At 45.9% G+C, this 25671-nt stretch overlaps 3 protein-coding genes across 5 annotated transcripts in view; 2 read left to right on the plus strand and 1 right to left on the minus strand.

Annotated features, from left to right (window-relative positions):
• ABHD16A (abhydrolase domain containing 16A, phospholipase) overlaps positions 1-7942 on the plus strand; it is a 37554-nt gene extending 29612 nt beyond the window's left edge. Inside the window, exons 18-20 of the mRNA XM_081182749.1 lie at positions 2131-2229; positions 3708-3754; positions 7613-7942. Coding sequence (XP_081038875.1) covers positions 2131-2229; positions 3708-3754; positions 7613-7696 — 230 coding nt within the window. The 3' untranslated portion in view covers positions 7697-7942. The remainder of the gene's footprint in view (positions 1-2130; positions 2230-3707; positions 3755-7612) is intronic.
• Positions 7943-12372: 4430 nt separating this feature from the next.
• Positions 12373-20872, plus strand: LOC308581002 (uncharacterized protein). 2 transcript variants are annotated; one of them, XM_081183418.1, is made up of 6 exons: positions 12373-12616; positions 13982-14293; positions 17031-17324; positions 18686-18896; positions 20118-20185; positions 20563-20872. In XM_081183418.1, exons 1-5 carry the CDS (start codon positions 12559-12561, stop codon positions 20182-20184), a joined length of 942 nt encoding a protein of 313 aa, XP_081039544.1. In that variant the 5' UTR covers positions 12373-12558; the 3' UTR covers position 20185; positions 20563-20872. The 2 variants fall into 2 exon arrangements, with proteins under 2 accessions (XP_081039544.1, XP_081039543.1); XM_081183417.1 differs by lacking the exons at positions 18686-18896; positions 20118-20185; positions 20563-20872 and having other exon boundaries at positions 17031-17895.
• Positions 20873-23168: 2296 nt separating this feature from the next.
• MPIG6B (megakaryocyte and platelet inhibitory receptor G6b) overlaps positions 23169-25671 on the minus strand; it is a 177345-nt gene continuing 174842 nt past the window's right edge. The window contains exons 5-7 of one of the 2 annotated variants that reach the window (XM_081183274.1): positions 24770-24816; positions 24547-24626; positions 23169-23545 (exon numbers count right to left, since the gene is read on the minus strand). In XM_081183274.1, coding sequence (XP_081039400.1) covers positions 23411-23545; positions 24547-24626; positions 24770-24816 — 262 coding nt within the window. In that variant the 3' untranslated portion in view covers positions 23169-23410. Of the gene's footprint in view, positions 23546-24546; positions 24633-24769; positions 24817-25671 lie in introns of both variants that reach the window. The other variant, XM_081183273.1, reaches the window with a different exon arrangement.

The raw sequence follows: 25671 nt of genomic DNA on the forward strand, positions 1-25671 counted from the left end.
AGAAAACAAACTTTCTCCCTCCTCTATGTGACATCCTTTGATATATTTGAACATGGCTATCATATCACCCCTTAACCTCCTCTTCTCCAGGCTAAACATGCCCAGCTCCCTTAGCCGTTCCTCATAAGGCATCGTTTCCAGGCCTTTGACCATATCACGTTACCTAAGGTAAAGGTAAAAGGACCCCTGACCATTAGGTCCAGTCGTGACCGACTCTGGGGTTGTGGTGCTCATCTCGCTTTCCTGGCCAAGGGAGCGGGCGTACAGCTTCCAGGTCATGTGGCCAGCATGACTAAGCCACTTCTGGCAATCCAGAGCAGCGCACGGAAATGCCGTTTACCTTCCCACTGGAGCGGTACCTATTTATCTACTTGCACTTTGATGTGCTTTTGAACTGCTAGGTTGGCAGGAGCAGGGACCGAGCAACAGGAGCTCACCCCGTCGTGGGGATTCGAACCGCCGACCTTCTGATCGGCTAGTCCTAGGCTCTGTGGTTTAACCCACAGCACCACCCATGTCCCTTCACGTTACCTATCCTTGTGCAAATCTGCAATAGTGCCTTAGGTTGGGCCAGGTATTGCGGACAAGCGTAAAAGTTAGAAGCGGTACAGAAGTACCTCCAAAAGCTTCAAATGTCTTCTTTTTAAAAAACTTTTTAGGCCTGTGTTTTTGGCATTTTGCCAAATGAGGTGGGGCAGCACTTGATTTATAAGGGTTCAGGCTGGGGAGGGGCACTAACGTCTAGGAAGCAACCGCCCATCATCATTTTTGGGAGCGAGTCAGGGGACCATTCTGGGCATAAGTCAGGCTGGTGTAGAGTCACCGATGTCTCTCCCTTTTGCGACAAGCTCCCTCCCGCACTGGAGTCCCAGAACCAGACAAGGCATGAAAAGGGCGGGGGAGAGTTTGGCTGCATACAGGCGCAGTCTCCGATTGCTTGGGAAAAGCTCTGGAGAAGAGGGGTCTTAGACCCCTGTGGGGAAGCGGGGACTTTCAGTCTCTGCAACTGATGCATGGGGTAAGACAGGCATCCCCAAACTCGGCCCTCCAGATCTTTTAAGACTACAATTCCCATCATCCCTGACCACTGGTCCTGCTAGCTAGGGATCATGGGAGTTGTAGGCCAAAAAACATCTGGAGGGCCGATGTTGAGGAAGCCTGGGGTAAGACCTACCAGAATAAGCTGCTGTGCTCATCTGGTCTGATGCTCAGTCAAGTGAAGATTGTGGGGTTTTTTACTAATAAAGAGTTACAGTGGTACCTCGGGTTAAGAACTTAATTCGTTCTGGAGGTCCGTTCTTAATCTGAAACTGTTCTTAACCTGAAGCACCACTTTAGCTAATCGGGCCTCCTGCTGCTGCTGCGCCGCTGGAGCACGATTTCTGTTCTCATCCTGAAGCAAAGTTCTTAACCTGAGGCACTATTTCTGGGTTAGCAGAGTCTGTAACCTGAAGCATCTGTAACCCGAGGTACCACTCTAATTCCAACTTTAAACGGTGTGATTTACTGCCGCCTCGCTCTTTTGACAGCTGCAGTCGCTCAACAGAAGGGAATAGCACTCTCTCTACAATAGCGTGGGTAGTGACTTCTGGACCAGGAGCTGTATGCAACCATTCTGACAGACTCTCCCTGGACCATACAACTTTGCCTGGCTGGAATGTGTCTGTGAACCCTGATTAACACTGACAACACCTCTTGCTTGCCTGAATGGATGGCGAGAGAGGAACGTGGGAATGTTTATCAAATCTTTCCCACTATGCAAAGATTTTTTTTTTTTTTAATACTCCTGTTTCCCTGGCCCTGCCCACCACCGGCATATGGATGCTGGAAGGTTGCCTAGCAGAGAATGCAGCCTGTCAGCTGAAATACATTCCCTATTGGCGTGCTCGGTTGTCTTTTTAAAAATATGGTGTGTGGCCAAAGATGAGAGAGAGAGTGGGGCTAAAGTTGGACCCAAATTAACCACATCTGCAAGGAAGAAAAGGTTAATAGATAAACTAGAATTCCAAGATGTGCCACAGTGTGTCAGTAAACTTGCCATTTGGCCACTAGGGCAGCGCAGTTGGCTCTGAAAACCTTCAGGCAGCCAGGCCCTCACTCGCACTAACCTCTTCTTCATTGCCCCTGCAGCCTCTGTTTATAGCCGCTACGAAGTGGAAGACGACTGGTGCCTGTCTGTCCTGAAGTCGTACAAAGCCGAAGACGGAGAAGATTTTCCCTGGAGTGTCGGTGAGGCCTGTGCTAGAGGGGGAAAGAGCAACCAGGAGGGAATAACAAGGAAGGGAAATGGAAACGGGGTTATGGAATAATGACCAATCGGGCTTGAACTGGCTAGTGGCCACGTTAGCCGCCAGAAGAGTAAGGATGAGGATGATTGGCACGGGGGCGTTGTCCTTCTTGGTACGTGTGCTGGAATTAGGCAGTGGCGAACTTGGAGCCACCAGTCCCTTTGAACGTAACTTGACCAATTGGGAGTTTAGAACAGACCACTCAACGCTGGAATGGGTGGGTATAAGAGGTGCCAATGAAGACTATTTGAAAGGGGGGAAATTGAGCGGCAATTATCCACGAGGAAGTTGAAAACTTTAGGAATGGGTCCCAAGTGGAGCAGATAATGCAAGAAACTGGTCAGCTGTATATATAATTTTTGAATTTTTTAACAATCATGCAGATTAAATAAGTTTCCCAATAAAAATATACAGTTTGACTTCCCTGGGTTATTTATTTCAAAAAACTTGTGCACTGCCTGATTGTAAAACGAAACCCCAAAGCAGTTTAGGGAAAGGTAAAGGACCCCAGGATGGTTAAGTCCAGTCAAATTTGGCTATGGGGTTGCTGCGCTCATCTCGCTTTCAGGCTGAGGGAGCCGGTGTTTGTCCACAGACAGCTTTCCGAGTCATGTGGCCAGCATGACTAATCTGCTTCTGGTACAATGGGACACTGTGGCAGAAACCAGAGCGCACGGAAATGCTGTTTACCTTCCCGCCGCAGTGGTACCTATTTATCTACTTGTGCTGGTGTGCTTTCGAACTGCTAGGTTGGCAGGAGCTGAGACAGAGCTATAGGAGCTCACCCCATCACAGGGATTTGAACCGCCGACCTTGCGTTTGGCAAGCCTGAGAGGCTGAGTGGTTTAGACCACAGCGCCACCCGCTGTGGCGGTTTACAAATAGATGAAACCATGAAATCAGGAAATGATAGCAACCATACTTTAAAAGAGGCATAGGCAAACTCAGCCCTCCAGATGTTTTGGGACTACAGCTCCCATCATCCCTAGCTAACAGGACCAGTGGTCAGGGAGGATGGGAGTTGTAGTCCCAAAATATCTGGAGGGCTGAGTTTGCCTACGCCTACTTTAAAACAATCAAAAGTTAAAATACTAAAACAGCTTAAAATTACCTTGGCTTTCTTATTAGCCTGCTTTGCAGTTTTAGCTTCTCTTGTGGGCTGAGAGCTAGCTGTTCTGGGGTTTTGTTATCGTGGTTTGTGTGGTGTTGCATCTCCCGTAACCCCTCTGGTATCTGTACAGATGTGCAGTGGGTAATAAATGTTGCAGTTTTAAAGCCATCTATCCCCACATTTTGTGGTATCAAATTATCTCCGTAGAAGAGGCAAGCTGGAATGTGTTGGGCTGGCCATACCAGTCCCGGCTGCCTGTTTCAATCCTGCTAACCTCATCCCTTTATTCTTTTTTTTTTTCAAACAAGGTGATGACATGACATCTGAAGGAAGACGGCAGCTTGCACTGTTCCTGGTGAGTTCCGAGTCATTTTGCCCCTCCTCAATTGCCCTGTCGGAGTTAGGGCTTTCTGTTTATTTAGGCTTCTTGTATACAGCTTTCCATGATGAAAGACCACAAAGCTCTTCAGATCTCGAGGTCCTGTCTGCAGCATCATCCCCAGGATGCCATGCAGTGAATGGTCCTGAGATTTATTATAATTAGTTTTTTGACACATCATTTCCAACATTCATATAATATAACTTCTTATCTTATACTTTTGACTTCCGTCAACACCTCTGATGATTTTCTGTTCTTTATCACGTATTCTGCATTTCTTAGTTTTCTCTATTACTCTTAATTATCATTAACTAATAATTTGCCTCATAGCCTTACTTGTAATATTTCCAATAATCCTCCTTACAAAACTTCTTGCAATCCTACTAGCGTGATCTGTTCATTACTATTACTTTTCAAGTGCCGTATTTTTCACTCTATAAGACACACCAGACCACAAGACGCACCTAGAGGAGGAAAACAAGAAAAAAATAATTCTGAATCTCAGAAGCCAGAACAGCAAGAGGGATCGAGAAGCCAAGTTACAGGGAACCAGGCAGAGGGCCTTCTCGGTAGTGGCGCCCGCCCTGTGGAACGCCCTCCCACCAGATGTCAAAGAGAACAACAACTACCAGGCTTTTAGAAGACATCTGAAGGCAGCCCTGTTTCGGGAAGCTTTTAATGTTTGGTGTATTATAGTATTTTAATATTCTTTTGGAAGCCACCCAGAGTGGCTGGGGAAGCCCAGCCAGATCGGCGGGGTATAAATAATAAATTATTATTATTATTATTATTATTATTATTATTATTATTATTATTATTATTATTATCATCATTATCATTATTATCATTATCATTATTATTATTATTATTATCGTTGCACTTGCTGTTCTGGCTTCTGGGATAGCTGCACAGCCTGCATTCGCTCCATAACACACACACACATTTCCACTTACTTTTTAGGAGGGAAAAAGTGAGTCTTATAGAGCAAAAAATATGGTAGTTCATATATTTACTCCAGTCTTCTAAGAATCTCTGGTTCCGCAGGTTTCGAATCCTTCCTGTTAAATTTATCTAATTCTGCATAGTCCATCAATTTCGTCCTCCATTCTTCTTTCATCGGTAGTTCTTCTTGCTTCCATTTTTGTGCCAATAATATTCTTGCTGCCGTCATTGCATATATAAACAACTTTACAATCCTGTCTGTTAATATCATCTCCTACAATGCCAAGTAAAAATGCTGCTGGTTTCTTAATAAATATATATATCAACATCTTTTTCATCTCATTATATATCATTTCCCAGAAGTTTTTCACTTTTTTACATTCCCACCACATGTGATAAAAAGTTCCTTCCTTTTCTTTACATTTCCGACATTTATTACTTATTTGATACATCTTAGCTAATTTCACAGGGGTAATATACCACCTATACATCATTTTCATCACATTTTCTTTCAAAGCATTGCGTTCAATGGTCCTGAGATTTAAGCATCTCATGTTCTACCGACTTAGCCAGGGCTTTCCAAACTTGGGTCTCCAGCTGCTTTTGGACTACAACTCCCATCATCCCTAGCTTGTAGGACCAGTGTTCAGGGATGATGGGAACTGTAGTCCAAACACAACTGGAGACCCAAGTTTGGAAAGCCCTGGCAGATGTGATGGAATCCTCTTCCTCTAGGTCAGGGATTGGGGACATCACCAGATCTTACTGGATTCCCAGCTCCCAACAACCATAGTCAGCATGGCCAATGGTCAGGGATGTTGGGAGTTGGAGTCCATCAATATATAGACCAAATGCAGCATATGGCCTCTTCCATCATTGCTGACTGTGATTGCTCTCTCTTGGCTTGAAATGGCCCTTTTGGCATGAAGGGGGCAAATCCCTCTTGAAGTAGGTGTGGCAGCCGCCATCAGTCCTTGCCTGGGTTCAGTGTAGGTGGAACTGGCCTCAAAGGAAAGGGCCCCAGGAAGCAGTGGTCTGTGTGCTGGTATTGTGGTCTGCCTAGCAGGCAGCCAGCAAAACCAAAATGCTTGTTTACAAAGCTGTTGTCCTACCAACTTTACTGTATGCTTGTGAAACTGGACCACTTATAAACACCATCTCCAACTCCTCGAGAGATTCCATCAAAGGTGTCTCTGAAAAAAAATTCACATCACTTGGGAAGACAGGCAAACTAATACCAGTGTACTAGAAGAAGCAAAGATCACCAGTGTCGAAGCAATGAGTCTTCAACATCAACTTGGTTGGACTGGTCATGTTGTTCGGATCCCTGATTATCATCTTCCAAAGCAACTACTCTATTCTGAACTTAAAAGTGGAAAGCGTAATGCTGGCGGTCAACAAAAGGCAAATCTTTAAAAATGTAGTATAAACACCGATAATTGGGAAACTCTGGCCTGCAAGTGCTCCAGTTTACCAAAGGTGTTGTGGGCTTTGAAGACGCTCGAACTCAGGATGAAAGGGAGAAACGTACTAAGAGGAAGGCACACTTGGCAAACCCTCACCTTGATCAACTCCCGCCTGGAAACCTATGACCCACTGTGGAAGGACGTGTGGATCCAGAATTGGCCTCCACAGTCACTTACAGACTCACTGTTAAGACCGTGTTCATGGAAGACAATCTTAGTCGGCCCACGAGTGATCTTCAAAAAAGTAGAAGATTGTGGTCTGCCCAGCAGGCAGCAAAAGCAGTTCTGGGAAGGAGGGAGGAGTTTGGTTCTTACTTTAATATAATTTGTGCTTCCCAACACACAAACCAAAGCACTACACTCCTTTGAAATTCATTCTTCTCCAATCGTGTGTGTGTGTGTAAAGGGAAAGTGTGTACAAATGCACATATTAGTGAAAATAACATACAAAAATGCGTTCACAGGGGGAATTGCTTGCAAAAAAAATTATTAGGCATAATTGTATGCAAAACCCTGTTGATTAGGAGAAAGAAAATTTTTGTGGAAACTTTTATATAATAATAATAATAATTTATTATTTATACCCCGCCCATCTGGCTGGGTTTCCCCAGCCACTCTGGGCGGCTTCCAAAAGAATATTAAAATACTGTGATACATCAAACATTAAAAGCTTCCCTAAACAGGGCTGCCTTCAGATGTCTTCTAAAAGTCTGGAAGTTGTTCTCTTTTACATCTGGTGGGAGGGCGTTCCACAGGGAGGGCGCCACTACCGAGAAGGCCCTCTGCCTGGTTCCCTGTAACTTGGCTTCTCGCAGTGAGGGAACCGCCAGAAGGCCCTCGGTGCTGGACATCAGTGTCCGGGTAGAACGATGGGGGTGGAGACGCTCCTTCAGGTATACTGGACCGAGGCCGTTTAGGGCTTTAAAGGTCAGCACCAACACTTTGAATTGTGCTCGGAAACGTACTGGGAGCCAATGTAGGTCTTTCAAGACTGGTGTTATATGGTCTCGGCGGCCGCCCCCAGTCACCAATCTGGCTGCTGCATTCTGGATTAGTTGTAGTTTTATTCTTTTAAAAGAATAAAACAAAATTGCAAACTGTGCAGAAACATTGTGAACTAAAGACAGGAGAAAGGAGAAATTTGCCCACCCCTAGTTTCACCTCTGACCACTTTGGGGGGGGGGTGTGGAGAGCAGCAGAGATACTTTATCACAAAGCTCAGCATCTTTTACTGTACGTTCTGCCCTCGGATTGCCTCCTTCCATTCCTCTCCCCGTGTCCTCACAATTGGTTACTGATTCTCCGGCAAAACTAGAGGATTACTGCTTCCGTTGCCCGAGTTTGCATGTTTGTTTCCCCACTGCCTTCCTCATCCTGTCATTGGAAATCCATTTTAACCTTGTTTTCTCTCCTCCTCACTCCACAGGCCCGGAAGCACCTCCAAAATTTTGAAGCGACGCACTGCACACCACTCCCTCCCCAGGAATTTCACCTCCCTTGGAGCTTATAGCACCTCCATCACCCCTGCGCCAGTCAAGGCCTCCTGTATTGATACCTGACCACCCAACGTAGTGCATCTGCTTTTCTTGTGTGTGTGTGTGTGAGTGAGTCTGACCATCTCTGCTATCCTCCTACTGCAAGCTGTAAATCTGCTTCCTCTCCCCTGTAATATTTATCCTCCAACACCCTCCTTCGCCCAGAAAATAAAACCATACACAGTTGTAGAGGTTCACAATAAAGATGGTATTTTTTTATACTTACCGAGTCTTTTCCTGGCCCGTGTAACTTGGGAAAGGTGGGTGGTGAGTAGGGGATCTGCCAGCCTTACTGTATGCTTGTGAAACATGGACCACTTATAAACGCCCTCTCTCCTCATAAGATTCCATTAACGGTGTCTCCGAAAAAGAATTCACATCACTTGCGAAGACAGGCAAACTAATGCCAGTGTACTGGAAGAAGCAAAGATCACCAATGTCGAAGCAATGATTCTTCAACATCAACTTGGTTGGACTGGTCATGTTGTGCGGATGCCTGATGATCGTCTTCCAAAGCAACTACTCTATTCCAAACTAAAAAATGGAAAGCGTAATGCTGGTAGTCAACAAAATAAAGTTAAAGACTCTCTCAAGGCAAATATTAAAAAGGTAGTATAAACACTGACAACTGGGAAACACTGAGCTGCAAGCACTCTAATTGGAGAACAGCCTTTACCAAAGTTGCTGTGGGCTTTGAAGACACTTAAACTTGGGGTGAAAGGGAGAAATGTGCTAAGAGGAAGGCACGCTTGGCAAATCCACACCGTGATCAACTCCTGCCCGGAAACCTGTGTCCACTGTGGAAGGATGTGTGGATCCAGAATTGGCCTCCACAGTCACTTACGGACTCACAAGTGATTGCCAAAGAAGCAGAAGAACTAAGGCAGTTCTCTGGAGAAGGAGGGAAGAGATGATTCTTTTTAACACTGGCATTAAGTGGGGCATCTTGTAGCTATTTTCTTACCTTCCTCCTCAAACCAGCTTAGCAGGCCTGAGGTTGAAGATGGGGGAAGCTCCTCTGACCAGGGAGCCACCAACTTGAGTGCTTTTAAGACACATTTAGGTAAACTGGAGGAAAAGGTTGCTGACCGTTACCAGCCACGAATTATGGGTTCTGTTGGTTTAAAATAGTATTTATATGCACCACCCTCTTGCAAAATACCAGGGCAGTGCACAGCGATATGGTAGGCATCTGTCTGTCTTAAAAGACAGGGGATTGCGCCTTTGGGGGTGAAGTCAAACCAATGGGGAATCGCAGCGCCTGCTGTGGCTGCAGAGACTGGTAAATTGTAAGAGCTGCCTCCTGCGTTGTTTTTGCTGTCTTAGCAGCACCAACTTGACCTTACTGGGGCGCCAGCCTGGACCATTGGTATGGAGGCCCTGCTGGTCTCCGCCCACTGGTGGGGGCTGCCCTCAGGGGTCTCCTAGGCTCCTTTCCCCCCTTGATGGCCTTTGATTCCCAGTTCAAATATCAGGTGAGCTTGATATGATTCCCACCCGCCTTGTTCCTGATGTAGATATTCACTCACCCATTGTTCCCTGGCAGGGTGCAAATACCATTATTTGGGTTTGCCTCAGGCGCCAAAATGTCTTGGGCCAGCTCTGGCAGCAAGTGAGGCAGAGATACCCCTGGCCAGGCTTCGGCCCGAGAGAACGGACACAGGCTATGAACTCACCCGCTGCACCAATTCTGCTTCAGTGCTTCCTTTAGTTCCCAGAAAGTGGGTTTTCTCTTCCAACATCCCAAAGCTCAGCAAAATGAAAATGAAAAACGGGACTAATACAATTCTAGGCTACGCCAACAGAAGTAAGAGTGTTGAGGTCGAAGGGTATAACAGTACCACCAAACATGACTAGAGAAGCAGCATTATGTGGGCCAATGTGTGCATAGCTTAATGCCCTTGTTACAGCTCTCTGTGGTTCCGCACTGCTCAAAACGGTGATTCGGCATAAAATCCAGTTTATGCAAGGTCAGCAAATGCTCCTGAAAGACTGCACAGCAGAATTCATAAGAGTTTAGGTACCACTTCCAGGGCGCACAGCTGCAACCGCTTGGAGCATCTCTTAAGTGCTGAAACAAACGAGATTGCACTGTTCACGATGGCAGTCCCCCTCCTGGGTCCTATATGTTCTTGTAAAACCTAGAATATGGCAACAACAAAAAAGTTTGGCTTCATTCATTGCACCCTCATTGGCACTTTTAACGTCTCTCTTTTTAGACCCTCATTCCGCTTGCAAGTTTGCAGGTGCTCTTGTTGCAGAAAAGCAGAGTTAGGCAAAAACAGGCCAGTTTAGTAGCCGCAGGATGCTAACAACTTTTTTTGAAGGGGGTGGGCAGGGATCCCAAAAAGTAACATTCCATACTGCGCCATTTTGTTGCATCTCCCACAAGTCATATAATGAAACTGTTCATTTGCTCCCTGTTAACGGTGTCCTCATTTTGCTGCTTGGCCATCTTTGTACTATACGTTCAAGGCACTATGATACCACTTTTATCAGTCATGGCTTTACCATCCTGGGAATTGTAGTTTGTTAAAGGTGCAGAGCCAACAGTGTGACGCGGCAGCTAAAAAAGCCAATGCAATTCTGGGCTGCATCAATAGGAGTATAGCATCTAGATCAAGGGAAGTAATAGTGCCACTGTATTCTGCTCTGGTCAGACCTCACCTGGAGTACTGTGTCCAGTTCTGGGCACCACAGTTCAAGAAGGACACTGACAAACTGGAACGTGTCCAGAGGAGGGCAACCAAAATGGTCAAAGGCCTGGAAACGATGCCTTATGAGGAACGGCTAAGGGAGCTGGGCATGTTTAGCCTGGAGAAGAGTAGGGTAAGGGGTGATATGATAGCCATGTTCAAATATATAAAAGGATGTCACATAGAGGAGGGAGAAAGGTTGTTTTCTGCTGCTCCAGGGAAGCGGACACGGAGCAATGGATCCAAACTACAAGAAAAGATTCCACCTAAACATTAGGAAGAACTTCCTGACAGTAAGAGCTGTTCGACAGCGGAATTTGCTGCCAAGGAGTGTGGTGGAGTCTCCTACTTTGGAGGTCTTTAAGCAGAGGCTTGACAACCATATGTCAGGCGTGCTCTGATGGTGTTTCCTGCTTGGCAGGGGGTTGGACTAGATGGCCCTTGTGGTCTCTTCCAACTCTATGATTCTATGAGTTCTTGGGAGGGGGCTATCTATTCCCCTCAGAGCTACAATTCCCAGAGTTCCCTAGGAAGAGGGATTGGTTGCTAAAGCACTCTGGGAATCGTAGCTCTGAGAAGAGGAATAGGGGTTTTCTAACAACCCTCAGCACCCATAACAAACTACAGTTCCCAAGATTCTTTGTTGAGGCGAGAGCCATGACTATAAAAAGAAGCATCATAATACTTTACATGTATAGTGGAGGTGTAGCCTCTGTTTGCTAAAAGGGTCTGCCCAAGTGGTAAAATGAGCTGAATTTTAAACTGCTGGTTTTATGAGGGCCCATCTTCAGATGGTAGCATCTATCACAGACCCTCCAAGTGTTCCTATTTTTCCAGGAATGTCCTTGATTTATAGAAGCCATCCTGGTTTCTGATTTGATCCTGGAATGTCCTGCTTTTCCTTAGGATGTCCTTATTTTCATTGCAGAAATGTTGGAGGGTGTGGAGTCATCCGACCCCTGAGCCTTCTAAAGGCAATCCTGTAGAGGGAAGTTTGTTTAATGATTTATTATGTTTTTATATATGTTGGAAGCTGCCCAGAGTGGCTGGGGCAACCCAGTTAAGATGTGTGGGAAATAAATAGTACAATTATAATTATGGAATGGGACGTCTCTTACTTTCTTCAGAGAAACGTCGGAGGGGATGCTATCATTTCAAAACGTGGTAAATGTTGTACAGTGGTACCTTTGGATGCGAACGGGATCCGTTCCGGAGCCTCGTTTGCATCCTGAAGTGAACGTAACACGCAACTGCATGTCTGTGTGTGCACAGGTCACGTTTTGCCGCTTCCGCACATTCGCGTGATGTCAGTTTGAGCGTCTGTGCATGCGCAAGCGGCTAAACCCAGAAGTAACACGCTCCGTTACTTCCGGGTTGCCGCGGAGTGCAACCCGAAAATATTCATCCCGAAGCCACTTCAAGCCGAGGTATGACTGTACTTCGGAATTTGGTAGCATCTCCTCAATTCCTTCACCAGTGTTGTTTTCCAGAAGCCCTCAGAGATGAGGAAAAAGGTAAAGGGACCCCTGACCATTAGGTCCAGTTGTGGCCGACTCTGGGGTTGCGGCGCTTATCTTGCTTTACTGGCCGAGGGAGCCAGCGTACAGCTTCCGGGTCATGTGGCCAGCATGACTAAGCTGCTTCTGGCGAACCAGAGCAGTGCACGGAAATGCCGTTTACCTTCCTGCCGAAGCGGTACCTATTTATCTACTTGCACTTTGACGTGCTTTCAAACTGCTGGGTGGGCAGGAGCAGGGACCGAACAACGGGAGCTCACCCCGTTGCGGGGATTCGAATCACCGACCTTGTGATCAGCAAGTCCTAGGCTCTGTGGTTTAACTCACAGCGCCACCCGCGAGGAAGACGGGCATAAATAGAAATAATCCTAACTGACTGTGAGTCAGCCTTCCAGGCTCTCATTCTCCTCTCCCGCAAAGTCCCACATCCAGTTATACTGTGTCTGCCGGGAGGCGATTAAAATGTAGCTCTTTTCCGTTTGACTTTTCTTAGAAAAGCCCAAGACACCACCACAGGGAAAGATAACATTTCTCAGTGAATAATGCTTTCCTGTTCTGCGCAGTTCACCCTCTCACTTCAGGAATTATCATTGTTATGAAATAAATGGCAGAACACTGAACAATATGGAATTTTGTTGGCTGAGGATACTGATAGGATTATTCGTCCTGAGCAAAGAGCACGGTAATAGATCTGTCTGTGAGGATCAAGAAGGAGGAGGACGGGTGGTGGTTGGGAGAAGATGTCATTGGGCCCTGAATAAATGATTGCTTCTCAAACATGGGTGTAATTGGCAGAATTATTTTATTTATCTATAGGATTTTTTCAATTTTTTTTGGTAAGTGAAAGGTTCGGCATGGGAAAACAGAGAACAGGACACGGATCTGTGTGGTTAAAATGGAAAGTGGCCCCTGTGTTGATGATTGTGAATAAAACGTTTGAAGAATCCTAGCATGGAGGGGTCTGCTGTTGCCAAGTCAGAAAGTGACTGAGAGGAAGGGCAGGGCAGGAATGCAAGGCTTTGGGGAATTATAGGGACAGAACTACCTAAATTTATTCATGTATGCGACTACATGTTACTTGCCCAAAATCTCAAAGAAGAAGTCATCCCAGCGAAAGAAGAACGGATACAAAAACTTACGGAATATTCAGAAATGATGAAACTCACCGGAAATTTTTTTTAATAAAAGAATGGAAATGGTTTATTGAATATTTACAAATAAACAGATGAGAACATTGGCAGGATTATTGTAATAACCTGCAATTTTATAAGAGTATACAGTGTTACCTCGGGTTACAAACTTAATTTGTTCTGGAGGTCCGTTCTTAACCTGATTCTGTTCTTTCCCTGAAGCACCACTTTAGCTAATGGGGTCTCCCACTGCCGCCGCGCCGCCACCATGCAATTTCTGTTCTCATCCTGAAGCAAAGTTCTTAACCCGAGGTACTACCTCTGGGTTAGGGGAGTCTGTAACCTGAAGCATCTGTAACCTGAAGCATCTGTAACCCGAGGTACCACTGTATATTTAAAGTAGATGGATAAATGAATAAGTTAAGTAAATTTAGAATATGCATAAAATATAATATAATATAAAATAAAGGAACCGCAGAAAGAGGGGGGAAGGAAGTCGAGTTTTGAAGCGTTAAAATGATTGTAAAAATATTGAAATGTATAAAATAGAAAATCATAAAGGAAGGAATAAAGGAATACAATGCTTAAATAAACCAGACAACAGAATCTCCAAAGCAAAGAATGAATCAAGAGGGCACAGAGTCACAGCTCAATGGCAGGACACCTGCCTCGCATGCAGAAGTTTCCAGGTTCATTTCCTGGACTCTCTAGATAGGGCTGGGAAATAATCCTGTGTGAAATCCCGGAGAGATGCTGCCAGCCAGTGTAGACATTGCTAAGCCAGATGGACCAATGGTCTGATTCAGTATAAGGCAGCTTCCATCGTTCCTTTGTGAGGGGCCTTGCAAGTGTGGGGTGAGGAGGGATAGGGCTTGGGCAGAGGAGACGTTAACACTTCCATTCCTCTTCTCCCTCAGCTTTCGTCCCCGAGAGAATCGTCCACGCTTCTGGGGAGCAGGCCACGCTTCCCTGCGAGTCCATGAGCCCCTGGACCCGTTGGTTTTGGCTCCCTCTGAGTTCCAGGTGTGCTGAAGTCCAAAGCGGTTACATGGAAATAACCTGGAGCCTTACTGGAAATGAGGTGGCTCCTGTTCGGTTCAACCAGCGGCTGGCAAACCAGACATCAGGATCCCTGGTCCTCCGGAATCTGGTCATGAGCGATTCAGGCACCTACGTCTGCCGTTCGCCCGATGGCTCAGAGACTCGAACCATGCTGGACGTGACCGCAGGTATGTTTCTCAAATAATAGCAAGAGTTCACCTTCTCTCTATTGTTGTTGTTTAGACATTTAGTCGTGTCTGACTCTTCGTGACCCCATGGCCCAGAGCACGCCAGGCACTCCTGTCTTCCACTGCCTCCCGCAGTTTGGTCAAACTCATAGAATCATAGAATCATAGAATCATAGAGTTGGAAGAGACCACAAGGACCATCGAGTCCAACCCCCTGCCAAGCAGGAAACACCATCAGAGCACTCCTGACATATGGTTGTCAAGCCTCTGCTTAAAGACCTCCAAAGTAGGAGACTCCACCACACTCCTTGGCAGCAAATTCCACTGTCGAACAGCTCTTACTGTCAGGAAGTTCTTCCGAATGTTTAGGTGGAATCTTCTTTCTTGTAGTTTGGATCCATTGCTCCGTGTCCGCTTCTCTGGAGCAGCAGAAAACAACCTTTCTCCCTCCTCTATGTGACTCATGCTGATAGTTTCGAGAACACTGTCCCACCCTCTCGCGCTCTTTCGTTCCCTTCTCCTTGTGATCTTTCCCAACATCAGGGTCTTTTCCAGAGAGTCTTCTCTTCTCATGAGGTGGCCAAAGTATTGGAGCCTCAGCTTCAGGATCTGTCACTATTAATATACTTCTTCTTAATTGTATTTCAGTTCAACAATTACTTTGATAAAATGCATATTTTGTTATGTGTAAATGGCTTTAGATACCTATTAGGTCCATAAATTACCATATAGCATATATTCAACACAAAAAACAGCGACAATTTGTTGCTGGCAAAGAACAGCAGGACATATAAAGGGCCCCATTGCCTTCAGTAGCTCAGGGCCTCATCAGACTTAAATCCAGCCCTGAATAGAAGACTGGCCACTGTAACACAGAAGACAAGGCCACCTTGTTCTTGGCTTGCGACAGAATTACAGAATTGGAGAGTCACATATCCAACATACAACATAGAAACAAGATTCCAGAGTATCTCCTGGTCTTCTCTCCTCCCTTTGTGGGTCCTACCGTCAATCATTTCCTCCTGCATCTTTTATAATAATCCAAATCTTTTACTTCTCCATTGTATCCAAAAATTTACCATTAAATTACAAGTGTTGTTCCAATCCTAGTAACGATTTTAACGGCTTACAATGGCTTTTAAGGCAAGTTATAAATTTCCCCGTTCCCTATTAAAATTTTGGTCTTTCTTTGATTTCTGATTTTTCCGGTCATTTTAGCCATTTCGGCATAATCCATCAACTTGATCTGCCATTCTTCTCTGGTAGGGACTTCATCTTCTTTCCATCTCTGGGGAGCTCTGCTTTTTTTATCATGGCCTTTTATCCTCTCCTCACAGCAACTGCAAGCCAAACATCTTCTTGACAGCACCCCCTCCAACTCCCAGTACTGACCCTTGCCTTGGGATGGCCAGGGCTGTGAGTCGTCATGTTCAACTCCCCACAATTCTGTTCATTTACAGTGCTATGACGCCACATTGAGAGTCGTGGCTTCCCCCCAAAGGATTCTGGGAGCTGCGGTTTGTTAAGGGCGCTGAGAGTTCTTGGGAGACCCCTGCTTCCCCTCACAGAGCTACAATTCCCAGAGTTCCTTGGGAAGAGGGATTGAGCACTCCGGTGATGAGACCCTTAATGAGCTATTGTTTCCAGGAATCTTTGGCTGTTAAAGTTGTACCTTGGTTTACAGACTTAATCCGTTCCAGAAGTCCGTTCTTAAACCAAAGTGTTCTTAAACCAAGGCTCTGTCTCTGTTATACCCAATTGCAATTCAATGTATTCCTGTTGTGTTTTATGATTTTCCTGATATTGTAAGTGAGCCGGAACTGGTCTGTGACTGTAATAAGAAAATTCATTCATTCATTCATTCAAGGCGCGCTTTCCCATAGCAGTGGGGGACTCAGTTTACAAATGGAACACACTCGACAGGAAGTGAAACATGTTCTTATTCCAAGGCAGAGTTCACAAACAAAACACCTACTTCCGGGTTTGCAGCGTTCTTAATCCAAGTTGTTCATATACTAAGCTGTTCTTAAACGCTTTAAAATTATAGTGTGGATTTGGCCCGTGTAGAATTGCTCCAATAGGGGCATTGTGAGTGAGGTGTGATGGCAGCTCAGAGCTGCCCTCCATTGCTACCAAAGAAGACCAGAAGCATAGGTCTACGAATGTGGGGGGGGGGGGGCTGACCAGAAAGTACCGTATTTTTCTGTGTATAAGACAATGCTTTTTGCTTTTTAAAAAATAGGCAAAAATTGGGTGTCGTCTTATACACAGATAGTGAATGCAGAGGGGGGACGTGCGATTAATGGCAGCAGCAAGCAGGAGATGGGCAGCAGCATCTGGGCAGGTGATTGGTGGCTGCAGCAAGGCCTGCTGGCGATTGGCTGTGGCAATTGGGCAGGCGATTGGTGACTGTGGCAAGGCGGGCAGGCAATTGGTGACTGCGGCAAGTGGGCGAGTGGGCTGTTGGTGGCGGTGAGTGGGCAGACAATTGGAGGCAGCGGCGAGGTGTGCGATCGGCAGTGGCGGGCAGGCAGGTGAGCAATTGGAGAAAGTGACCTCCCCAACCCCACCCCCCAAAAGCTAAACAACTTAATTTCTTAATTTGGGGTTAAAAAAAAAGAGGTTGACTTATACATGGGGGCGTCTTATACACGGGAAAATATGGTACTTTGCTGAGGACCTCTTTGAACCTGGAGCTCGGCCTGCTAATTCGTCCCTTTTCCTCTTCTCTTCCCAGGCTGCCACAACAACGTCTTTGTCTCCTTCTGGTGGCTCAACGCCTCCTCTTTGATGCTCAGCTGCCGTCACTGCCGCTCGTCAGGCAACTTCAAGGCAAAGTCTTTTCGCTGGATGCTGAACTCAAAACCGCTGGGCAACGGGCACTGGTTCGAGAAGACCAATTATGGGTCCCTTGTCCAATTACTGTCCACCCGGCGGAGGGCTTGGGGGCGCTGGGAATGCCACTCTCTTGCCAATCACACATGGGTCTCTGAAATTTGCTTGGAGCCACCCGTCGAAGAGAAGGGCGCAGGTGAATTTGAAATACTCTGTGCGGTTGTCCAGCTTACATCCAGCCTCTGCGTTAAAGCAAGCATGGAAAACCTATGGTCCTCCAGATGTTCTTTTACTACAGCTCCTATCCTCCCCGGCCATTGGCTGATGCTGGCTGGGGTTGATGCGAATTGGAGTCCAAAAACATCTGGAAGGCAGGTTCCCCATCTGGCTCTGAAGACTTGTGCAGAAAAGGAAGACTGCAGCAGGTACAGCTTTTTCCATCTCAGTGCCAAAGGGATGGAAGAAATCCCACCTAGTGCAATGCTATTTATTTCATTTGGTTTGATAAAATTCATATGCCACTTAATCAACAGGAACCTCTAAGCATTTTGTGTATAAAATAATACCTATCTAGCAAGTGTTGTGGTAAAAGCAGGACATCCCGTTTTCATGTAAGAGCACGGTGGCTGTTTTGGGTGCTGCAACCCCACACAATTTCATGCTGCAATCTCACCCCAGAAAAAGCACTTTTGCGGTGGTACGATCTTTCACAGCTTTTGGAGAGCTCCATGCTCTCATGTGAGAGAGCACGCCCCCCCAAAAAGCGTGTCTTTTGGGCTCCATTATCTTGCGTGCGTCATGTGCGGGAGCATGTCCAGGAAGATGCGGGTCCCAGTTTTGGGACCCAACGTATTGGAGGGTATGACAATATGAAATATCCATCTCCCTTTTCCTCCCCCTACAACACCACTGTGAGTGACCTAGCTGCTCTCAGAAGTCTGTGGTCATGCTGTAGTTCTCAGTGCCATCTGTGGGCCATCAAGGGAACTGCAGCGTGATGACATACTTACATTTTTGTTATATGTGTAGCGATAAGCAGTGTTAAAACAAATAAAATGGCATGCCATTTTGTCTGGGTCGGCTTGCCTAAATGAAAATGCTTTCAGTTATGAGAATTTGGACGCACAAGAGCCAGGCCTGTAGCCCTGAGAAGGATTGTCTCCTACTATCCCTTGACAAAAGTGCTATTCTCAGCATCTCAGGGCTGGTATTCCACCATGAGGGATCAATTATGTTACAGAGGTTCAGGAGTGAGGACCAACCAAAGATATTTGCCAGAGCACTTGCAGAAGGTCCCAAGTCCATAGGAGCATATGAAGCTGCCAATGCAACGTCATACTATTGGACCATCTAGCACAGGATCGAGATTCTTGCATTGCGGGGGTTGGACTAGATGACCCTCAGGGTCCCTTCCAACTCCACAGTTCTATGATTCTATGACTGCCTACACTGGCTGGCCTTCTTGCTTCCAAGGAAGGCCAACAGGCAATTTTGAGGTTAGGTGAAAAGTGCTGTTTGTTCCTCATTTCAAAACAACCTCCAAACCCTTCCCTGAAGGTTCTGCTTCTGCTGAGCTGCCTCCCTATTTGGTGTCATTTCTCTCGCCAAGTCCTGCTGCTGCCGTGACTACGGATGCTGCGCCTGCAGAAGCCGATGGAGTGAAGGGCACCAAAATCTGGATTTGGGCCTTGCTGTTCCTTGGTCTGGCTCTGGTCCTGGCTGCTCTTGGAACAGCCGTGTGGATGTGGAAGAGGCAGCCAGCAGCCAGGTGAGTCAAAAGGTGTTTTCCGCGGTGAACGCAGTGCTGTCTGGTGTCTATGGAGCCTGGTAGGGCGGGAGACAGGGAGGTCAACAGTAGGTGGCGCCAAAGCCAACGACAGGAGGAGCCAGCTCATTCTAGTTTAGTCCCCATCCTCCAAGGTCAACGCTGAGACTAAGGAAGAGGAAACTGATAGCAGTGGTGGACCTTGGAGGTCTAAAGTTTAAGCAATGTAGACTAAATTTGCTTTTGGAGCTACTCCAGGATTAAGGGCCCTGAAGCTTAAGCTTCATGAGTATCAGAGTAGATCTGCCCCTGGGGCTGATGGGAGTTGGAGTTCAGCCATAGGTTCCCTCATCCCTGCAGCAGACAGGCCAGTGCTCTGACATTTTCATGCAAGACAGTTTCATATCCCTGCTCTACATTGACACACATCTGGGCCTTCCTGTTAGTACCAGACAGGGTTAAGATCAAAACAACCCCTTAGAGCCAGCAGATATAACGAAATGGCACTTGTATTATGATGGCATCATAGTGTGTCATTCTCATTCCCCATCAGTGGTAACCATGGATAAGGAAAAACACACTTTATGAAGACTTAATGATCTATTCCTATAAACAGGTGCAGGAGAGACGGAGAGTTTAGTTCAGAATACCGCTGTCGACCATAAAATGTATGTAGCCCTAAGACTCCTGTAATTTTCTTTCTAGGAAGCAGAGAGGAAGAAAGGAGAGGACAGGTGAGGAATGAATGAGAAGTTCTTCCTTTTGCCATTTAAAAAAGCTTCATCTTCCAGACTGGTCAGTGGTCAGGGGTTGGTGAGAGAGAAATAATAATAATAATAATAATAATAATAATAATAATAATAATAATAATAATAATAATAATAATAATAATAAATTTATTTGTACCCCGCCCATCTGGCTGGGTTTCCCCAGCCACTCTGGGCGGCTTCCAACAAAGATTAAAAGTACATTAAAATGTCACACATTAAAAACTTCCCTGAAGAGGGCTCCCTTCAGATGTCTTCTAAATGTCAGGTAGTTGTTTCTCTCTTTGACATCTGGTGGGAGGGCATTCCACAGATGCACTCCAAGAATATCATGTTGGGAGAAGGCATCTTTCCTCATGAAATTCCCACAGCAGGGAGTTCCACACATGGCCCAGAGAGATTGCCCTGATAAATGATTTCATGTTTGTTTCATCCCACTTGTCACGGCGATCCCAAGGCTGCACTTCTGCGATAAATCCAGCCAGGGTGAACAAGGAACTTTACCAGAGGAAGAGTCTGGATGAGGTAAATACTGGTTAGGCATTCCTGGCAGAGCTTGGGGCTAGGATATACCGTATTTTTTGCTCTATAAGACTCACTTTTTCCCTCCTAAAAAGTAAGGGGAAATGTGTGTGCGTCTTATGGAGCGAATGCAGGCTGCGCAGCTATCCCAGAAGCCAGAACAGCAAGAGGGATTGCTGCTTTCACTGGGCAGCGATCCCTCTTGCTGTTCTGGCTTCTGAGATTCAGAATATTTTTTTTTCTTGTTTTCCTCCTCTGAAAACTAGGTGCGTCTTGTGGTCTGGTGCGTCTTATAGAGCGAAAAATACGGTAATTTGGGGCAGGCGCTGCACATTCAACTGCCTAAATTGCCCTTTCTCTTTTCTTGCTTCTCCTCGCAGGGACCTGCTTGCCTTCATTATGCACAACTGGAATATCCCCGAAGGAAATCCACCTCTGCGTGCACTCAAGACAGCACCACGGTGTATGCGGTCATTGTCTGACGCCGTCACTTCCGACGCCCACACTTCTAACATTGGCAGCCACCACTTCTACATCTCCTCTGCACAGTTCCTTTTGCTGCTTCCTCTCAAAGCCTCCGGAAACAGTGAACAAGAGGTTCCCACACATGACTTTTGCTCCTCAGAGACTCCATGTCCCTGAACGCCACCCCAGCCTCCTGCTTCCTTTAAACAGGCCTGCTTTTTGTCACTTTTTCTGCTTCCTGCCTCTCTCTCTCTGGCTGTGTGAGAGAGAAAAAGCACAACAACTTTGTTTGGATTTTCACTTTACGGAATATGGCAACCCTATTTTAAATTATATTCAAAGCACATTCTTGCCCCCTCAAAGAATTCTGGGCCTTGTAGCTTGTTAAAGCGGTGCTGGGAACTGCAACTCGGTGAGGGGTAAACTACAGCTCCCAGAATTCCTTGAGGGAATGATGGGGCTTCTAAGGTGTTTTAAATGTATAGTGCAGTGGTGGCGAACTTTGGCACTCCAGGTGTTTTGGAACTACAACTCCCATCATCCCTGACCACTGGTCCTGTTAGCTAGGGATGATGGGAGTTGTAGTTCCAAAACATCTGGAGTGCCAAGGTTCACCACCACTGGTTGTGTGTGTGTGTGTGTGTGTGTGTGTGTGTGTGCACACCACACACACTGTCTCTCTCTCTCTCTCACACACACACACACCTTTCCCATCAAATGTTTTCTCAAGATCCGCCTCTTCCTTAATCTCACAGAGTCAGGGCCAGATTTAGAGGCCCCAAGCACTGAAAATGTCATGGTGCAGCCCACCACATCATTCAAAATGAAAACCATGCTAAACTGTAAAAAAAACTTTTTTTAAAAAAAAAAGTAAAACATTGCAGCACAAGACAGGATCTGATTTCCTCACATTATTTCAATTTGTATCCGTAGGTGCCCCCTGGTTTAGTTAGGAATAAGTCATAAATAAAAAAACCTAACAAAAATCTAACAAAATTCTGATTCCCCCCGCCATGATGACTACTTCAATTATTTTTTAAAAAAAATAAAATGTCAAATTCTTACACTATACATGTAAAGTATTATGCTGCTGCTTTTTTTATGCCAAGTGAATTTTTATTGTTTTCCTTACAAAATCTTTACAAATATATATTATTTTGTGTTCCTGCTTTTCTGGTGTCCTGAGCATGTGCTTAGCTGTCCTGTTGGTTCATCCAATACTACAGGAAGTTAAACTAGAGTTGAAATTAACTATCACCAAACCTCCTACATCCATTTTCTTCCATCAGCTGATAATAATGGATGCAAATTCCCAGTGGTTTTTTTTTGAAACAACAACAACAACTCTTTCGCACAGAAGAGTTCTTACACAAAGCAGCTGCATTAAAAAAAAAAAATGCCCCTGCAAGGCATGGAAGGAAAGGAAGAAGCAGGCTTTCGTGCGATAAACTCCAAATCCTTGCTGGTCTTGGAGCAGCAGTTATTATTATTACAGTGGTACCTTGGGTTACAGACGCTTCAGGTTACAGACTCCGCTAACCCAGAAATAGTACCTCAGGTTAAGAACTTTACCTCAGGATGAGAACAGAAATCGTGCGGCGGCAGTGGGAGGCCCCATTAGCTATAGTGGTACCTCAGGTTTTGAACAGTTTCAGGTTAAGAACGGACCTCCAGAACGAATTAAGTTCTTAACCCGAGGTACCACTGTATTACTATTAGTGCTTTTCCCCCTCAAGGGTACACAATACAGGCACTTCTATTTTTGTTGTTCCTAAAAAGTGTGGCACTTACTGTTAACAACTTCATGGTGAGCACCTATATTTCTAGGGGGGAAATTACCATCATTATCATTACTTCTGCCATTTTGTGTCGAGCTGGAATATTGAGAAAATGGTATTATAAAATGAAAATCAAAGATGTCCAGGCATCTACAAAGTGTGTGCCCCAAAAAGACCTCAGGTTTCCTGGCAGGAAGAAACACAAATTTACTTATCACGGCTGAGGTTGTCTGCACGCTCCTCTTTCCTTTGCATCCAGTGTGTGTGTGCACAGAAAATAATAGATCTACCTGATGGCCAACCCATGGAGACATTGCTATGTAGCCCCAAGTATTATTATTGTGTGATTATGAAATGATTGCATACCGTATTTTTCGCTCTATAAGACGCACCAGACCACAAGACGCACCTAGTTTTTGGAGGAGGAAAACTAGAAAACAAACATTCTGAATCTCAGAAGCCAGGACAGCAAGAGGGATCGCTGCGCAGCAGAAGCAGCAATCCCTCTTGCTGTTCTGGCTTCTGGGATAGCTGCGCAGCCTGCATTCGCTCCATAAGACGCACACACATTTCCCCTTCCTTTCTAGGAGGGAAAAAGTGAGTCCTATAGAGCAAAAAATACAGTAATCTTAGAAGGTTGTGTAATTTTAGGAGGAGTGTGGCTGTGACCACTGTCATGAAGCGGCGCTTCTGAACTTGCCACTGCGCAATTCACAGGAGACAGAAATATATTGCAGTGCGTGTGGTTTCTAATATTTTGTAATCCAAAGGCAGGAAATTTCCTTTCAAACGGCTGCCACTTGTCCGCCTTCTCTGACCCCAATAGTTCACGGCTGCTGACACTTCCTGCTCATACTTCTTCAGACGGTCTCCTATCAAGCTTTCCTGGTATCCTGATCTGTTAAAACGTTTGCAGAAATTCCTAAGTTTGTTGGAAGGAATTGTTTCTGCTCGCGATCCTTGAGATGCGCAGCGGCGGCAGCAACTAGCCAACCCTCTTGGTTAAGTCGCTCTTGGGTATTTCGGCGTATACGACGGCTGGCGTCCCGTTATCCATCTTAGTCTGGCACCCTCCAGCCTCTCTGAACTCTAGAGCTGTGTATTCGATTCGATCGGCTCCCTGGATAGCATTGGGTAGGGAAAGAGAAAAGAGACACGAGAAGAAGAAGAAGAGGAGGAGGAGGAGGAGTTTGGATTTGATACCCCGCTTTATCACTACCCAAAGGAGTCTCAAAGCAGCTAACAATCTCCTTTCCCTTCCTCCCCCACAACAAACACTCTGTGAGGTGAGTGGGGCTGAGAGACTTCAGAAGTGTGACTGGCCCAAGGTCACCCAGCAGCTGCATGTGGAGGAGCGGGGAAGCGAACCCGGTTCACCAGATTACGAGTCTACTGCTCTTAACCACTACACTACACTGGCTCAGAGCACAAGGCAAAAATAAATAGTTTTAAGAACAGCCTGGCTAGGTCAGACCAAAGACCCATCTTGTCCAGTATCCTTTTGGCCCCAAGGGTCAGCCGGGTGCCAGTGGGAAGCCTGCAAGCCGAACTTTCCACATTTATTTATTTAATATCCTACCTTTCCTCTGAGATCAAGTGACATGTACGTGCATCTTTCCCATCCCCAAAACAATCCTGTGAGGTAGTTTAGGCCAAAAGCGTGAGCTTGGCCCAAACGGCTCAAGGTCACCCACGGAATGGTATATAAAGAAGTGTGAGATACAGCGATTAATGATAAATTAACAAGCGCTGTCAAAGTACGAAGGGGAATATGGAAGAGAAACGACTTTGAGGAAATTGGGAAGATATTTGTAGAAAGGGGTCAAACCATCTCAAGAAGTGGTTTGGGGAGGGGGTTGGAAAGTTGGATAGTTAGGATAAATAATGGTCTCATTTTTATGCACATTTTTATTTATATTGTTATTACTTTGTTTATTTATTTATTTATTTAAAAGGTCACCCGGTGAGCTTCATGACTTAGTGGGGATTTGAACCCTGATCTCCTATGTCCAGTCTTTATTAAGCCTTTACCCATACCAACCTCCAACTCCTATAACAATAGGAACAGGCTACCTGTTTATCCTCAGCAGGAACAGGAGAAGTTACCCAGTTAGAAGTTACCTCCATGTAGGTGGGGTCTTCCGTTCCAGGTTCTGCTTCTATTCCAGGTTCTGTTTCCTCTCTTCTCTTTGAAGATCCTTCTGGTCCTGGGATCGAAAGAAGGGCATAAGACAGGGAGAGTGAACCCACAGCCCTGGGCGTTGGACTCCAACTCCCATCATCCTCATGCAATAATTGCCGCATCAGAAAGAGCGATAAGTAGGACAAAAGCCCTACAACTCACCCTCTGGGTCCTTGCTCTCTTGCATTTCCTTCGCCTTCGTAGTCTCACTGGGGATTAAAAGAACGACAGAGAAATGCTTTCTGAGTGTTTGCTATTCAAAGTGTTCATTCGGATAATAATAATAATAAATAATAATAAATTTTTATTTATACCCCGCCCTCCCTAGCCAAGACCAGGCTCAGGGCGGCTAACAACCAATAATAAAAATAAGTTAATTAAAATACAATTTAAAAGATAAGATACAACATTAAAACATTAGGGTGCAATCTCTTCATAGGAGGAGAAAGGAAAAAGAAAGAGGGGGAGGGAATTAAACTGATTCTAAGCCAAAAGCCAGGTGGAACAACTCTGTCTTGCAGGCCCTGCGGAAAGAGATCAGATCCTGCAGGGCCCTGGTCTCATGAGGCAGAGCGTTCCACCAGGCTGGAGCCAGTGTTGAGAAGGCCCTGGCTCTGGTTGAGGCTAATCTAACTTCCTTAGGGCCCGGGACCTCTAGGGTGTTGCTATTTATGGACCTTGAGGCTCTCTGTGGGGCATACCGGGAGAGGCGGTCCCGTAGGTACGAGGGTCCTAGGCCGTGAAGGGCTTTAAAGGTCAAAACCAGCACCTTAAATCTGACCCTGTACTCCACCGGGAGCCAGTGCAGCTGGAAAAGCACTGAGTGAATATGCTCCCATGGCAGAGACCCCGTGAGGAGCCTCGCTGCAGCATTCTGCACTCACTGGAGTTTCTGGGACAGCTTCAAGGGCAGCCCCACGTAGAGTGAATTACAGTAGTCAAGCCTGGAGGTGACCATCGCATGGCTCACCATGGACAAGAGAAATGTGCTGTGTTTGAGTGGGTATTTTATATCACCAACAACAACACACATCTGATAAGGCACGGTAAATTGAGACTGTCCA

This window comes from Podarcis bocagei, assembly GCF_964188305.1.
Source record: "Podarcis bocagei genome assembly, chromosome: 2".
NCBI lineage: Eukaryota > Metazoa > Chordata > Lepidosauria > Squamata > Lacertidae > Podarcis > Podarcis bocagei.